The sequence below is a fragment of the Eptesicus fuscus genome, chromosome 11 (assembly GCF_027574615.1).
Source record: "Eptesicus fuscus isolate TK198812 chromosome 11, DD_ASM_mEF_20220401, whole genome shotgun sequence".
Classification (NCBI taxonomy): Eukaryota; Metazoa; Chordata; class Mammalia; order Chiroptera; family Vespertilionidae; genus Eptesicus; species Eptesicus fuscus.
Window position 1 is genome coordinate 46,142,645 of NC_072483.1, and position 17,769 is coordinate 46,160,413.

The window sequence follows — 17,769 nt, forward strand, 5'->3', positions numbered from 1 at the left end:
GAAGGGCAACCCTTATTCTCTTCCCATCATTGGGGATGATTGATTAAACATTGGGTATCCCCCACCTTGGCAAAAAGAGTCTTCCCACCTTCAACCTGATGCAATTCTATGGTTTTAGATTCTTGGGACTAATTTTGGTGTGTGTTAAAGTCTGGAAAAGGTAGAGGAGGGAATGCATCAAATTGAGTAGCAGGTATAGTTGATGTGTCCTTGCACTTACTGAATATTGTTTATTCAGTAAATAGATTTAAAGGAACTCATTTCCTGAGAACCAAGGTTCTTCCCATTGTGTGTATCTGTTGCCATATGAGCCTTGAATTGGTCAGGAAGAGCACTAAACTGCAGTTATGTAGCAAAGAGACCCAGAAGCACAGTGGCTTAAAGAACAAAGAAGTTTATTTCTGCTTCATGGAACAGCCCAAATATGAGTAGCCTAGGTCAGTAGGGCACCTCTGCTCCACGTGGTCTTTGGAGACTTGCTTCATTTCACTTTGTTGGAGTGGTTCTCAAACTCGTTGGTTTCAGGAACCCTTTACACTTGTAACAGTTATACAGGATTTTAAAGACCTTTTGTTTTTATTAGTCATGTCTATCAGTATTAACTATATTGGAAATTAAAACTAATAAATTTTAAAAACATTTATCAATTTATTCACAAATAGCAATAATAAATCATTACATAACATAAATAACATTTTAAGAGAAACATATTTTATAAAACAAAAGTGAGAGATTTTTGCAATGCTTTTTTTTTTGCAATCCTTTCTAATATCTGGTTTTAGTGGAGGAGAGCTGGATTCTCATTCCTGCTTCTGCATCCAATCTATTGTGATGTGGGGTGTTTGAGGTGGGAAGGAGGTATGGGGGTTGAAATATATGAAGAAAATCACAAAGACATGGAGTTGGAAATGGCAAAAATATCCTAATAGTGTTTTTCAGAATCCTATAGATACTCTTCTTTAATACCGCACCAAAACTTGACAAGAAGCAATTTCTTTAATGTCAGTGAACTTTTTGTACTTGGTTACATTCACATCCATTGATCTATCATTCCCCTTTGCCCAGGCATGATTATTTAATGTCAGGAATTGGTCATTTGGGAATTATTTGTTCACTGAGTTACACAGGTCTTTCAAATGTTGACACATGTCATTATAAATATCAAAAACATCTTTTTTAATGTTTTCACTCATATCCTCAGAAAAGTTTTTAACTAATGGGAGGCTGTTAAGCATATATGTATTTTCTAGAATACTATTTGCTTGAAAGCTTGAATTGTATCATCAACAAATATTTTCATTTGATTTTCTTGGAGTGACAATCTCACTTGTTCATTTTTAAGAAAATGTCTACAAATACTCAATTCAGAATAACAAGCCTTTGTGATTAAAAAAAAAAAGCCAAGTGTTTACTCACATTTTATTCTAAGTTCCTTGTTTTGTTTTTTCACGTTTTCTCCACTTTCATATCACTCCTTTCTGTCCTGAGTAAACGTTAAAGATAGGAATGAGAAGACCATTCTGTACGTGGCAATGACCCTTTTATTACCAGCCCCCCATTCCTGGGGGGGCTTGTGCCTTCTGGGAGGCTGTGTGGCGCCAGCAGCCACATGAGTCCTTGTGAGGAACACAGAAAACTCTTCAGACAGACCTTTTGGGGTAGTTGCTCACTGGAGCAACTGTACGCAGCCTAGCTCTTTGGAGTAGCTCCTGTTTTTGTAGGATTAAAAGCGAAGACTCTATGTATCCAGATGTGTAAGTTTGGGGATCTTATGATGGAATTCTCCCTTTCCTCTCTCTCATCTGGCTCCAGCCCCAGATTGGCTCTCTTTCTTTCTGCTTGACAAAACTGTATCCTGTTCATGAAAAGCAGCTATTCTATTTGAAAATATTGTGCAGGGATTAATGACTTACACAGGTAGTACATGGTTGAGAGAAGCTTGAATTCTCTGCCACCATGGTCTGTTCTCCTTATAGCATTTGTGAAGTTTACAGTGAGCATGTCACACAGCAAAGCAAGAACTGACAAGTGACAAGAACTGACAAGAACTGTCTAGCATTATGCCTGACAGCAAGACGGAGCCCAATTACCACACGTTTACTTCATCACTTGCCTCTTTACGCTGATCCATATTGCTCTTATTCACAAGCCATATTCTGTATTCTGCTGCTTTTTGTGTGCTTAGAACTCTCCTTAAACATTGATAATTGGTTAAAATAATACCAAAAAATGTAAAACCACAATGACACATAATAGCCACTTTTTGAACATTGAGAACTAATTTATGGACTACACCCTTTTCAAAGAAGCTGGAGTTCATTGGAGAGGAAGACCTACACAAGTCTGCACAAAACGGTTTCAGGAAGCAGGAGGCCTACAGACTAGTGCCTGGAAGATTGATCAGGAGGCATCGAGGCAGAGGGGCAGAGATGACAGGTGGCATGCAGACAAGGAGACCCAGGAGTTAAGGAGTTAAGGGGGAATCAGTGGACAGCAAGGCGCTTGGCCTGGAGAGAGCAGGGGATGCTTACTAGGAAGAGCGGACTTAATCTTGCATGGTCACCCGAGACCAAGCCATCCTCCAGGAGCATGGACAGCAAGGCAGAAGCATTTTACCTTCTCAGATGGGAAAGAGGAAGAGGCTCTTTTTTTTATTCCTCTAGAGAATAATGCAAGGAAATGATGATTAGGAAAAGTGATGTTGTTGGAAATAAGACATGGCTTCTGAAAGATAGGGAAGCCCATGTTCTTCTATCTGGCAGCTCCTCCCCACCTTCTGCTTGGGTGTCCTTCTGGCTTCAGCTACGATGACACCTCCTGGCAGAGCCTTCCCCTCCCACCTCCCTCTCCACGGCTGGGCTGGGTGTCTTTTTATGTACAACTTCTCTGCATCCTGTGGATACCTTGCTAGCCTATTTAATAAAATAGTAATATGCAAATTGACCGCACCTTCGCTACACCCAAGCCACACCCACCAGCCAAAACCATGCCCACCAGCCAACCAGGGCGACTATGCAAATTATCCAACAAAGATGGCGGTTAATTTGCATTCGCTGAGGGAGGGAGGAGTGAAGGCTGAAGACAACTTAGAAGGAAGAGGGAGGAAAAGCGGAAAGCAAGGTGGCTGCCAGAGGGAAAGCCTGGGCGGGGCAGAGTGGGGCGTAGCAGGGCAGGCAGCAGCGGTATGTGGGTGCAGGCGTGGGGGCTGTAATGGCTGTGGGAGTGGCAGCACATGCGGCCGCAGCGGCCGCTTGCAGGATTCTTCCTGCAAATGGGCTACTAGTATCATATAATTGTTTGGATTACCCAGGAGATGGCAAGTTCTCCGAAAATGGAGAACTTGTCTTATTGCATCTTCATGCTTAGTAGATTCCTAACTCATGGTAGCCACTCAATAAATACTTGAAAGAGTGAGTGAGTGAGGAACATCCTATCTAATAAAAGAGTAATATGCAAATTAACTGTCACTTCGCAATAAAGATGGCTGTGCCCACAGCCAATAAGGAGGGAATATGCAAATTGATGCAACAAAGATGGCGGCGCTGGCCGGAGCCACGGAGCCAGCCAGAGCATGTGGGAGACGGGAGCTTGGCTTCCTTGGTCGCCCCAGCCGGCTCCGTGGCCACTGCCCAGACAAAGCCATAGTGGCAGGGCTGTGGCAGAGGTGGTTAGGGGCAATCAGGCCAGGAGGGGAGGGCAGTTGGGGTGATCAGGCTGGCGGTGGGGGAAGTTGGGGGTGAGTAGGCCGGCAGGGGGGGCAGTTGGGGGTGAGCAGGCCTGCAGGGGTGGCATTTGGGGGCGAGCAGACTGGCAGAGGGGCAGTTGGGAGTGATCAGGCTAGTGGTGGGGGGAAGTTGGGGACAATCAGGCCAGCAAGGGGGGGGCCGTTGGGGGTGAGAAGGCCGGTGGGGGGGCAGTTGGGGGTGAGCAGGTAGGCAGGCAGGTGAGCGGTTAGGAGCCAGCTGTCCCGGATTGTGAGAGGGATGTCTGACTGCCAGTTTAGTCAGGCCTAATCCAGCAGTCGGACATCCCCCGAGGGATTCCAGATTGGAGAGGGTACAGGCCGGGCTGAGGGACACCACCCCCATGCATGAATTTTGTGCACCAGGCCACTAGTACAATAATATTAGCACAGAGATATTAGGGCCTAGTTGATTTAAAAGTGGTAAGGAAGAGGAGACCTTCAAAATAAGAGTAAGTGGATGGGTGGCAAAATGGTTGCTCACCGCATAATGAATGCAAGATTTATTCTAGATTATCTGCTCATCTTATTATTTCCTCATGCTTCTTTCTCTTAATTGAGAATTTAGAATTAAATTATTAATGATTTGTTTATACTTTAAATGTCAGTGTCAATATGTAAATACTCTGAAGGCAGCTATTTCATATACTAGCTTTTAGTTTAAAGTTAATTAGAATTCTTGAATAATTTGAGCATAGCAATATATTATTAATGCTATTAGTCTTGTTTGTGAACAGAAAGTAAATGTTTGTGTTTTTTAAATGAGATCTGTTAAAAGTACATGAACTTTGGCTTTTTATGATTTTAATAAGACCTATTCATTGCAGAAAAAATATAGTTATAATTACTTTGTAATCTAATAATGACATACAAACAATTAAGAAAAAAAAAGTAAAAATCACTCGAGATAATCATTACTTATACATAATCGCTAAGTAACTTTTGGTAAATATTGCCAGGCATTTTTCATGCACACACTTGGTGTGTGTGTGTGTGTGTCTAAATATATGCCCACTTTTAATAAGGTACACTGTTTATTCTGCATGTAATCTAATTGTAACCTAAAATGTGAATATGCCTGTTGCATGTCTTTAGCCCATCTGATGTGGTAGATAGTTCCATGCACCTCTGACAGTATCCCACCTCAGGTATAAGCTGTGCTATATCTCTGTTCCCGCTTTCCCCAAAGGCACAAGGTCACCTAAACACATGAAGGTACAACCTAGAAATATGGAGCCATTCATTAATACTGAAACCTCAATCAGTGAGGGGTGGGGGTTATAGGATAAATGCCCAGCCTCCCCGCCCCACTTCCCAGTCCTGTGTTGGGAGAGTCATAAGTGGAACTGAGATGCCTACAGCAGTAATCAGCCTGGTCCTGAAAACCATAATGGATTATCTCCCTCGTCTGCCTTACTTTCTCCATTTCTCTGTTCTGTTTCCTGGGATCACCTCTCAAATAACAACCTGCATCCATACCCTCGTCTTAGGATCTGTTCTCATAGAATCCCACGTAAGCACATACTAACCTCCCATTATTGAAGTTAGATTTGTTTGAATTTCTATTACTAGAAAAAGAATTATAGTGTAAATCCATGCACAAATGCCTTTATATATAGGTCTAATTAGTTTTTTTACAGTCAGTGTTGGGTCAAAGAATATGCACAATTTAAAGATCAAACTACTCCTCAGAAAGGTTATTAAATTTGTAGAGTAGTATTTAAATTTGTAGATTCTATACACTGCTGACTTCTGTGTGCTAAATTCTTTAAATATTTTCCAGACATGGGTAAAAAAAAAAATCTGTGATATTTTTGCATATGTTTTTGATCACATATATTTTTGTCTATTATGTTTCCTGTTTATTATTCTTCTCCCCATTTTTTTCATTGGGTGTTTTGATATTTTAATAAACTTTTGTGGGCTCTTTGCATATTAGAAATAGTAACTTTCATAATATATTATAATTTCTTTAATCTTTTGACTAATCTTGTGCTTCTTAATAGCCGCTCTCATTGGCTTCATTCCCAAATTTTACTCCCTCTTTCTCTGTCTTTCTCCCTGTGTTGACATTCTCACCATTTTCCCCTCCTTCTAGGCCTTCCACCTCATTTTTTTTCTCATCTCTTTCCTTCATCTGTTTCCTTTCTCCCTAATTTCTGTTCTAAACATGAAATTGATTGATCAGTCCATTCTGCTTTGCAGTGATTCTCCCTGGGTGTGGAGGAGAGTCCACATCTGAATCAGTGGGATAGTTGGGTTTTTTAAGCTTCCTGTTACTCAGACTCTTGATAATCACAGTCACAGTTAGTTAGGGGTGTGTGTGTGTGTGTGTGTGTGTGTGTGTGTGTGTGTGTAATCTCTTAGCTAAGCAGTGGCAGAAAAAATTGGGAATCACTGGCTGGCAGGTCTTAGAAGGCATGGAAATGCAACTCACATTTCTCTTCTCTTTGTTTCTATGATTAAACCCACAGAGACCCTGTGCCCTCAAGTCCCATCTCCAAGAAACTCCTATTTATGTATGCTTGGCAGCTCAGCAAATTACTTTCTAAATTGATTGCTGAATATGCTGAAGGCATATGCTTGACCAGGTCTAGAGGACCAGCATCTTTTTAAAAGCCTGATCAATAGGAAAGGCTGCTATCTTTATATAATGCCTCAGGGTCAAGTCCAAATTATATTTGCACGTCAGGGGAGCTTTCAAAGCTCAGGCAGATGCCAGGGGCCTCCAGGGAGGAGTCACCGGTCTGCATTGTAGATTTATAGTCACATTTCTACTGACTCAGGAAAGGAGGAAAGGCTACTCTTGCATTTGGGAGCACTCTAGACATCTCACCACTGACCAGCAGCATCTTCAGGCTTCATTCTTTTCAATTTATTGATCAAATTTTAAACTCACAACGCATGAAATATTTCTTTACATTCTGAGTTCTTTTACAATGTGCATTAAATATTATTTTGAATGGATTTAATTTATATTAATTCATTTAAATTTACAGTTGAATGTTTCTGAAAGGAATTTGCAGTGTTTATGTAATAACATTATTAATATAAATATTAACATAAAAGTTACACATAAAAGGAAAAATAAGCAAAGATGTTGAAAGAAAATCCCAGTTGCTATGACTGAGCTATAGAATTAGATTTCAGCTTCCAAAATCAAGGTAGAAAGATAGTGGGGTAACATAATTCTCACTTGGTAAGAGGAAGCATACTAAGTATTCACAGAAGGGAAGTACTTTTTTCCCCTTGGACTTCATTTAAAAGGAAGAATATCATATGGAACTTATCCATTTGACTTAAGGTAACTTAGTGCTAACCTTTCTAATTAAACCCATTGCAGACATGGAATCATTTTTTCTCGTGTTTATTTCTTACAATAAACCCTAGATATAATCAATCCGAAGGAAAAAGTTGATATACCTGCATTGATACATCATTATCACCCAAAGTTCATAGTTTATATTAGGGTTCACTCTTAGTGTCTCACATTCTATGCTTGGACAACACTGCCTTGAATTTGGTGACAATCCATCATCATGATAGGTGGTATGGAAACTGAAAGGTAGATTTTTAAAACTGTTACTTTTCAGAAGTATGTCAAATGAAACTTTAAAAAAGCAAGTCCAAACCTATCTAACGCTAGATGGTAAAGTGAAATGTTCAGATCTGACCTATTTTTTGTTCACTATGAAACCTCTACAGAACTGCTGATTCAAAGAAGAAACTAGATAAAAGAGCAGATTTACTGACACTTTTAAAAGCTTTTTTAGTTTTCTTCTTTAAAAAATCATGGAGTAAATAGCACTCAACTCTTATGCATATGGTCAAAATGCAAAGGAAGGTGGCAGTGTGACCACCAGCAGCGTGTCTGACCTCCATCCTGGTGCTGGGGTTGGCTTTGCTCAGGGTAAGAAGAGCCCCAGAAGCCTTCACAGGACACCATTATTGATCGATACGCTTGTTGCCAAGTTGTATCTCGAGTGCTGTGTCTGGGAGCAGATGTGCATGAGATAATGAAAAATCCCATTATACATTGTGGTTTCGGTGGAGAATGTTGGAAGTCATTTCGACTCTACTGTGTTATGGTCCTAGTCTTGCTCAGATGCTTTATAAGTCTTCTTAGATTGAAATTAGTTGATGTGTAGTTTAATAGCTATTAAGCACCATTTATTAAGCCTTGTCTCATGATGCTGTGTGAGTCAGCTCAGAATGCCATAAACAAAATACCACAGACTGGGTGGCTGAAAGAACAGAAATTTACTTCTCATGGTTCTGGAAGTTAGAAATTCCAGATGGAGGTCCTGCAGAGTTTAGTTTCCGGTGGGAGCTCTCCTCCTGACATGCCACCTTCTCACTGTAGCCCTCACTTGGCCTTTCCTGTGAGCATGTGAGGAGAGGAAATCTGTATGATTGGATTATAGGAGAGTTAACAAGATTATGTGCTCTCTTGAGGGTGGTTACACCACTGAAGGATCTGGGAAAGAGGATTACTCTGGCATTTCAAAGGAGTGTTAACGTAGATGCCCAAGAACAATGAGCAGGGCAAAGGTAAACCTTTTATAGGCCTAGGGTGTGACTACCCATCTGGACCTCCCCAGTTGGGAATTTAGGATTAGATCACCTTGTGAGGTTAATTTCAGTCACTGAAATTGTCAGACTTATTAGCCCCTTTCTCATTCACATCCGCATCCTCACTGGTATTGGGTGAAAGGATATGTGTTGCTCTCCGGGAGGCAGGTACAGGATCACACTACAGAGGGCAGCAACCCTGATCTTATAGGATCTGGGATGAAATAAGGAGGTCAGTACAAATACATCTGACACTAAGCTTTCAATAGAGACATGCTGAATACAAAGGTCTGAAATAAATGAGTAATCCTATCTAATAAAAGAGTAATATGCAAATAGACCGTCACTCCAAGACACAAGATGACCACCCCCATGTAATCAGAGATGGCTGCCACAAGATGGCCTGCAGGGGAGGGCAGTTGTGGGCAGTTAGGGGTGACCAGGCCAGCAAATGAGGGCAGTTGGGGGAGACCAGGCCAGCAGGAGAGGGCAGTTGGGGGGGACCAGACCTGTAGGGGAGGGCAGTTGGGGAGGACCAGGACAGCAGGGGAGGGCAGTTGGGGGGGGGGGACCAGGCCTGCAGGGGAGGGGAGTTGGGGGGAACTAGGCCTGCAGGGGAGGGCCTGCAGTTGTGGGTGATCAAGCCAGCAGGGAGGTCAGTTAGGGGTGACCGGGCCGGCAGAGGAAGGAAGTTGGGGGAGACCAGGTCTGCAGGGAAGGGCAGTTGTGGGAGATCAGACCAGCAGGGAGGGCAGTTAGTGGTGACCGGGCCAGCATGGGAGGGCATTTAGGGGTGACCAGGCTGGCCGGGGAGCAGTTAGGCGCTGATCAGACTGGCAGGGGAGTAATTAGGGGGTGATCAGGCTGGCAGGCAGAAGGGGTTAAGGGCAATCAGGCAGAGGCAGGCAAGCGGTTGGGAGCCAGCAATCCTGGATTGTGAGAGGGATGTCTCAGATTGGAGAGGGTGCAGGCTGGGGTGAGGGACACCCCCCTCCCCCCCCCCCCCCCCATGCACAAATTTCATGCACTGGGCCTCTAGTCATTAACATAAAATAATAGAACATTTTAATAAAAATTTTTTTTTAACATTAACTTACCAGACACTGAATAACTGCACAAATTAATAAGCGTAATGCAAATAAACTCATTTTTCTTGTTCTCCGAAAGTGAAATATTTCCTGTTGCGCACACCAAACAAGTCAGTCCAAGACTAATGACGTGGCAGTTGTCTGCTAAAATTTCGCTGCTAGTATTAGTGGAGAGAAATGGTGCGTCTGTGCATTAGGCGCGTAAGGGAAATGTATGCAACACGATTATAGTAGACAGTCATTAGCGAACATTGTAGTTCGTTATTCATAATTACGTATAACAGGATATTGTAAAAATTAAGTTACGAAATTTTTATTAAAATGTTTCTTACATACCGTTATATTGGGTAGGCCACAAAAATATTCGTTGTGGGCTGCATGCTGCTAGGAGTTTGACATGCTTGTTGTAAACCAAGTAATTGCTGTGAAGTCAAGAATGATTGTTTTGTCTTTATGACTTTGACCATGAGTCAGGGGGTGGAGTGTGGCCTGAGGGCTAATTCCCTTAGGCCTGGAATTAGTCGGAGGTGTCCTACTGAAACAAGAAGTTCACCTGCCTGTTACTGAACCTTGTTTAAGGCATGGAACAATTGGTTAATAATGTTGTTTTGTAAACATTGGATTGGAGGAGTTTTAGGGTAAATTGTTCATTGATAACAATGAGGTTGATGATTTGCATCTGGTTTAGGTGAGACCTCCAAAGGGCCCTGCTGCTGAGGCTCATTACATAGCAGGAATGTCTCTCTGTGACCAGCAAAATATTAAGACACCAGCTAGGACTCTATCCCCGAAGTAGCCTGAAATACTACCAGTTGAGTATAGACTACCCAGAGAGAATATGTGATGGGATACTAATTGCTTTAATATCTTATTCTTAAGTCCTTCAGTTCTCACCGAGGTAGATTATTGAAATACCCAAATATTGCAGGTTGGTGGAAGAACCTGTCATAAATATCTCATCCTGCTGCTTTTCCAAAATATGTAAAAATATGTTTCTTTGTCATTTTTTAGACACCCTGGTTGTGGAATACAAGGCACTGCTGGTACAACTACCCCTATCAGGTAAGGAGCCATTGCTGTCTGGGCTTTTATACACATACAGTATCTTCCTTTGGTGAGTTTTCTGATTTAGGCAGGTCCATTAGGTTGGGCAGCCGCCTGGCTTTTTGGTCCCCTGCCCCCACCCCTGTGGCTTGATGCTACATGTAGCCTAGTGAGGGAAGTATTTGTGTTCTGAGTGAAGCTCAGAATCAGAGCTTAATTGCTTTAGCAGATGGAGTAAGTGTGGAAAGGTGCCTTTGCTGGAGAGCAAGATACAATCAGTTCAGCAGGTGGATGATTTCTGTTTCTAACAGTTGATCTGCTTTTAATTACTGAGCAAAGGCTGACGACAGCCCAGGCCTGTCTCAGTACCGAGGGGGAAAAGCTTGTGTGGAGCTGTAGCAGGCCTGACTCCAGTTCACGGTGTGGCTTAGGCGTAGCCTCTAAGTATGTGAATCAAGCACCATTTCCTTGAGCACAGAAAAATGGGCGTGTACCATTACACATAGGCGCGCGCGCACACACACACACACACACACACACACACACACACACACGGAAGAAAAAAAGATAATTGAAAATGAGATGAGATTAGAATCGTATTCCAGAAAGGGAGTATTTCAGATTCCTGCCCACTGATGTACCTTTGCCTCTTGTCCATGAATTCAGAAATATTAGCGTGTCGGCTAGTCCCTAGATCAGTTACTATTTGAATATCAATGTTGGGAACTTTTCTAGAAATTTCTTGCTGAAAAGTTTCTTGACCGATTGGGATATGAAACAAATGCAACCAGGTATTTTGGTGATGCAATAAAGAGACATACATTATGAGAAGCAACTTGGATATTTGAGTTTGGGATTTGTTAGGGCTGTCTTTTTGGTGCACATAAGGTTAATGGGGAACAGGTGTGCCCTGTGTCTTCTCTATCATCCACAGTGTCTGAACGGGGTGGGAACTGGTGTTGGATCCTCCTTGGGCAAATTCAAGGTTAGGGACATGTTGAAATGCATTTCTGACTCTTTCATGTAGTTTATTCAGATTAGAAAATAATGTAAATAAGCATAACATGGTTCGAGAGAGCTGAGTATTTCAGGGCCATTTCATAGAGACTAAAGCAACATTGAAACCCAGCCGCTGTTGAACACAATTGTAATTCCCAGGCCCAACTGCTGTTTTACTATCTTAAATACTTGGAATATTGTCATTTACAGCTCTCCTTGTGTCCTGTAATGGTACACTGAGTGGAAAACCCGCTATATATCTAGAATTCTATTTATAAAAACACATCAAAGCCTTCCAGGAACCTTAACTCGACTGCTCGCATGGCAGCTGCTCTAATGCACTGCATTTATGAGGTAAATTCCGTCCCATGAACGGCACTGAGACAAATGCCAAATGAAATGTAATACCCACTCTTCTTCATAACTGTAATGTGATCTGAAATAACTTCCACATTAATGGCAGGAGCTGAGCAATTGCTTATTTCTGAGAAAATGACTTGTTAGAGCAGTGGCTCAAAATGTAGCTGCAGACTGTTTCACAGATAGAACTATAGATTCCACCTGATAATGTGAGGGTCTGTCTGGTATATACAGTTATGTTTATATAAAATGAAAAGCTTCTTTAGTATAGAAGGAAAGAAACCATATGTGGGGATTCAGATTAAGATTGTCTTCTACTGATAAGTCATCATTGCTTATCAATGAGTAATTCGGCAATTAACTCCCAAAATCTAGGACCAGTTCATGATCTCTCATGGAAAGAGTGGTCATTCTTTTTAAATATATATATTTTTATTGATTTCAGAGAGGAAGGGAGAGGGAGAGAGAGATAGAAACATCAATGATGAGAGAGAATCATTGATTGGCTGCCTCCTGCACACCCCCCACTGGGGATCGAGCCTGCAACCCGGGCATGTGCCCTTGCCTGGAATTGAACCTGGGACCCTTTAGTCCACAGTCCAACCCTCTATCCACTGAGCCAAACCAGCTAGGGCCAGTGTTCATTCTTGATACTTTCCTTATACTAATAAAAAAAAATGAACAGCTTTCTTTTTATGTTTGTGGAAAAAAAACATTAAACAGCATATAATTATTATGCATGTAATTATAGTGCTTTGTGGGTAAATATATTTACATAAATATATAGGTTATAGTTCAGAGGCAGTTTCAAGCCTTAAGAGCACTTTTTTAAATGTATATATTTTTATTGATTTCAGAGAGGAAGGAAGAGGGAGAGAGAGATAGAAACATCAATGATGAGAAGAATCATTGATCAGGTGCCTCCTGCACACCCCACACTGGGAATTGAACCCGAAACCTGGGCATGTGCTCTGACCAGGAATCGAATCTTGACCTCCTGGTTCATAGGTCAACGCTCAACCCCTGGGCCATGCTGGTCCCGCTTAAGAGTACTTTTAAAAATGAGCCATACTCATGAAACAGATTTATTGTGTCTTTAGCACATATATTAAATAAATAATTGAACAGATTTTTAGGTGAGGAATGGTCTATTTCAATTTTATTAAGGATACACTGCTCCTTATGTATGAGTCTGTATATTATTTATTACATACATACTGGTTTTTATATACATGTGTGTATTTTAAGTTTAAAATAATGCAAAGTTGCCCTTTGTTGGCCCTTGTATAGCTTGTCATAAAGAGCACAAGTGGGGAATGGAAGCTCTAGTGGCGATCACAAGCCCTCCCTCACTGGGAGACCTGGGGTCAGCCTCCCTACCTGAATTAACTGGCAGCAATTTCCTGTAACTATACAATTTAGAAAATGATAGTATTAATTTCATAGGGCTTTTAAGAGCGTCAAGGATATTATCGCATGGGTAAGTTCTGTCAACTGCAAAGGACTCCACAACTATAGTAGTTACTCTAATACGATGCTCTCTTATGAACTCTGCAATTTCTAGAGTGCTCTCACTTGTCCTTATAGCCCACTGGGGCATTTTCCCAGATGGAGATGCAACAAGAAAGTGACTCTCATTAAAATTGACATTTAATCTTCGCTCCAAGGGTCCTAAAGCCAGCACTCTATTTTTTAGACTTTATTGCCATATGTCTGACCTGAGTAGTCATCTCTCATTGTGAATAACTTCAGTTTTTTAAAAAATATATATTTGTTTTTTTTTTATTTCCGAGAGGAAGGGAGAGGGGGAGAGATAGAAACATCAAGGATAAGAACAATCATTGATTGGCTGCCTCCTGCACAACCCATACTCGGAATCGAGCCTGCAACCCGGGCATGTGACCTGACCAGTAATCGAACCATGACCTCCTAATTCATGGGTCAATGCTCAACCACTGAGCCACACCGGCCGGGCATAAATACCTTCACTTTTAAAAGGCCACTTCCAGGGTGGTGCTGAGCTTGATAAACACACTGATGCTCAGAGCTTAGGATTGCTGGTGGGGAGAGTATCCTGTCCTCTCTGGTGCTCTGTTGCTAAAGGTCAGTGAGTGGGACAGATGTTTTCCTTGATGCCTATGCGTAAAGTCAGTAGAGTTGGTGGTTGAGTGAGTACCAGCTTCTCGTAAAAGTCATTTGTTTTGCTGCTGTTGGTTTACAGAGCATTTAAGTTTCCATTGTATTTACCATCTATACTATTACTAGGTGTGTAGATATGTTTGTGTGATGAGCTTCAAAAGTCTTTGATTCATTCCGGTAAAGTAAGACATTTCATTACAGTTCAATAAACAAAAACAACTTGTTGAAAATGTGTGTTTTTTTAAAACAAGAAAACACTTTCGTTTTGTGTTTATGGATTTATGTGCAGAATAAATATTCTTACGTTCTGCTGCCTCTGATCTTCTCCCCATTCCTGGCCCTGTGAGGCAGATAGAACAGGTGCCACTTCCTTTTACAGTAAATTAAGGCCCAAGTTTTATACCTGCGAAGCTGCGGAGGTGGGACTTGACCTCAGATTTCCTGGCTGGGTGCCTAGCCCAGTATCTCTTGGCAGCTTCCTTGTCCCTCTGATCTCTTAAGAAATGTTTTTGCATTGTCTTTTGTTGACATTTGCGGGGTACTGAAAGAAAGATCTGATTAATGCAGAACTGGGAACTGGGCCTCAGTGACATATGTTGTCCTCCAGTTTCTGTCACCTCCCTCCCCTGTGCCTGTGCCATGGAATCTCACAGCCGTTAGCCAGGGGTATTCTTTTGTTGTGTGCATTGGAATATGTATTTTAGGTCGCCTGAGGAATCTTGCAGATACTCATTCATGTCAAAGAAGCATACATGCTATTGTTAAAGTAAATAGTGAATCGGGTACCAAGCGTTCATCCTGACGGACCCTTTTTTTGGTTGGAGATAAAACTAATGACATCAGGCTGCGCAGTAGAGGGATTAGAGACATCCTTCAAAGCCCCTTTATCCACAAAGAGAAGGGGGCTAGAATTTGTGGGGGCATAAGACCATGTCACTTTTCAGCACTGAGCTTGAGATGTTTGGGACCCAAATGGGGTGTCCTATTAACTATTAATCTTCCTTTTTTTTTTTTCCTTTGATCCTCAGCCACTCACAACTGACCTTCACTACTATTATATCCTGGAGCTCTCGTTTTATTGGTCTTTAATGTTTTCCCAGTTCACTGACATCAAAAGAAAGGTAAGTGGGGTTCTGTTGTAAAGTGCCTGCAGACAGGTGTCTTTAATGGGCCCTGGCAGGTGGGTGTAGAGCCATGGGCACTCCCTGCTGTTTTCTCAGCAGCGCTCGGTTAGTCCTGCTCTCTGCTTGGATACATAAAGTTCTCTATTTTTGTTTGTGCTGTCTTGTATTTTGTTCCCCTTGTCTCTTAGCTCTTCCCTAGTGTTCTTTTCTCTATGAAAATATATAGCAACGAGTCCCGATAGCAGTAATTTCTCTCAGTCTGATTTACAAGTCCCTCTGTTCTCCAGATTAAATAAAGAAGAAAACTTTTATTTGTTGCTCCTGGGAGAGAGTAACATCTCCGTGTTCCAGCCCTACAGAATGAATTTTTTCTCCAATTTAAGGGCTAACTGGCATGAAAAGACGTCATGAAAAGGCAACATTCCTAAATGAACTGTGATCTGGGTTTCACCCCTCCCTTCCGCCGGCGTCTGTGGAGGGCACTCTTGACCCCCTGAGTGTTAAACCCGCTCATTCTAGTTCTCAACGCACCAGCCTCTGGACACAGGTGGCACTTTTGATTTTTCACTGCTTATTTTTCATGATGCCATGTTCTCCAGATTTCCGTCTTTGGATTGTTCCTTCGAAGCTGTGTTTGCTGGCCTGCATCTCAGTGCCCGTGCTCCACACACTTGTGTGCTCCAGCGCAGCGGTCGCCAACCTTTTGGACCTCACGGACCACCAATGGTCTGCGGACCACCGGTTGGCAACCACTGCTCCCGAGTATACTCCTTTCACTGACCCGCAGCAGGGGTTTACTTAGCTGGCAAAAGGCCGTCTTTGTGTTTTGTGTGGCTGAGCAGCCTTAATGTGGTATATGTCCTCTGATTCTCCGAAGTGGGTGGTCCCTGTAAGGGCTAAGGCTTAGGTAGAGCGGGTAACTCATTGACACCCATAACTTGTGGTTCCCTTACTCCTTGCACCAAACTTGCTGGGCCAGTTTCTGGGAATGTTTAAAGATCCTATAGGGACAGTATCCCAATTAGATATCCTCGTCTTACGTGAGGAGCCTTCTTCATTCATGTAGTCAGAACTTGTGTTATCTCCTATGTGCCAGGCTCATTGTATATTTTACTTATTTAGTTTTTAAATCTTTAGTAAAAATACAAAATATAAAATTTATCATCTTAACCATTTTATGTGTACAGTTCAGTACTGTTACACACATTCACATTGTTGTGCAACCAGTTTCCAACATTCTTTTCAACTTGCAAAACCGAAATTCTATATCCATTAAACAACAATTTCTCATTCTCCCCTCCCCACTAGGCTCCTGGCAACCACCATTTTACTTTCTGTTGCTCTGAATTTGACTGCTCTAGGTACCTTATAAAAGTGGAATTAGACCATATTTGACCTTTTGTGGTGGGCTTATTTCACTTAGCCTAATGTCCTTAGGTTCATCCATGTTGTAGCATGCATCAGAATTTCCTTCCTTTTTAAGACCAAATAATATGCATTTTCTTTTCTTTCGAGGAACATTTTTTTCCAGGGAGTCACACAAAACATAAGTATAACAAAGAAGGAGGTTTAAATATCCTCCCTATTTTGTAGTTAAGAAAATTTATGTACAGTAAGTTTATGTACATTTTTCAAGGTTGTGCAGTTCGGGGATGAATTACAGCCCAAGTTGACCAAGCAAAGTACTGTGATTGCCTCTTAGATTAGACGAATGCACAGTTCTTGCATTGTCTTGCCTTGCCATGCTCCTGACATTAAAGGTAGTAATTTGCAGCTCTTTGTCATTGTATTGGTTCCTCTTTTGCTCAGTGATAATTAGGGGTACCATCTAGAGTCAAAGAGATTGCAAGACTGACTGTCCGTGGCTCCCAGTAGCCTAGTCCTAGTGAGATATGTCTGCACCAAAAGTCACCAAGCCCCTCCACTTGCTTGAGCTTTTTCATCACACATTTACCATGTCTTTTCAGTGAGCCAAGAGCTGGATAATTCTTATTTCAGGTGCAAAATGGGAATATGGCCACTACCAGACTATTACTCAGCACAGGTTTTAATAAGGAAGGCTTTCTCTCTGTTGACATCTCTCATTAGTGAGTTGTAGCCCTTGCTTTTTTCCTTTGCCTCTTGCTGTCACTGCAGGTTCTTAGTGGTTCCCTCCTCATTACCTTACCCCTTGGAGGGTCTGCCATTCCAGCCAGCAGCAAGGATTTATAGAATGTTCTGGTTGCGAAATATACTCCCCATCTTCCAGATTTTTAACTATTTACCAAACTCTCTAAAAAAGAGCCTGCTTCCTAATTAGGGAGTAGAAATATTTGAAGGCACCCATTGACAACAGAGTATAGAAATCAACTTCTGAAGGCCACTTGTAGGGTTGTTAATAGAAAGGTTATGTACATGTTTACTTAGCTTCCCAATTAAATAAGAATGGGCTTGAACAGCCATTTCTCAAATAGGGACCAAGGTTTATAAACACTGGATCCAAATGCATACCTCAAACTGTTAGAATCAGTACCCTAAATGAGATTTAGAAATCATTTTTGTGACTTAATGGGTTCATGAGTCTTTCTAAAATGGCTTTTATATTCACAAACTCTTCCCTTCTAGAAGTGTCCTAATATTGCTCTTTTTTATTTTTAAATTGCTCTGTTTCAAAGTAGAATCTGGATCTAAAAATGAGAGGAGAACCTTTCATCCCTTTGGT

The 17,769-nt window shown here is 41.7% G+C and overlaps 1 protein-coding gene across 2 annotated transcripts in view; it reads left to right on the forward strand.

The window, feature by feature from the left end:
* The window catches only part of CERS6 (ceramide synthase 6), a 257,579-nt gene that overhangs the window by 176,292 nt on the left and 63,518 nt on the right, over positions 1–17,769 (forward strand). For both annotated transcript variants that reach the window (XM_008138608.3, XM_008138609.3), the window contains exons 5-6: positions 10,414–10,464; positions 14,973–15,065. In XM_008138608.3, coding sequence (XP_008136830.1) covers positions 10,414–10,464; positions 14,973–15,065 — 144 coding nt within the window. The remainder of the gene's footprint in view (positions 1–10,413; positions 10,465–14,972; positions 15,066–17,769) is intronic.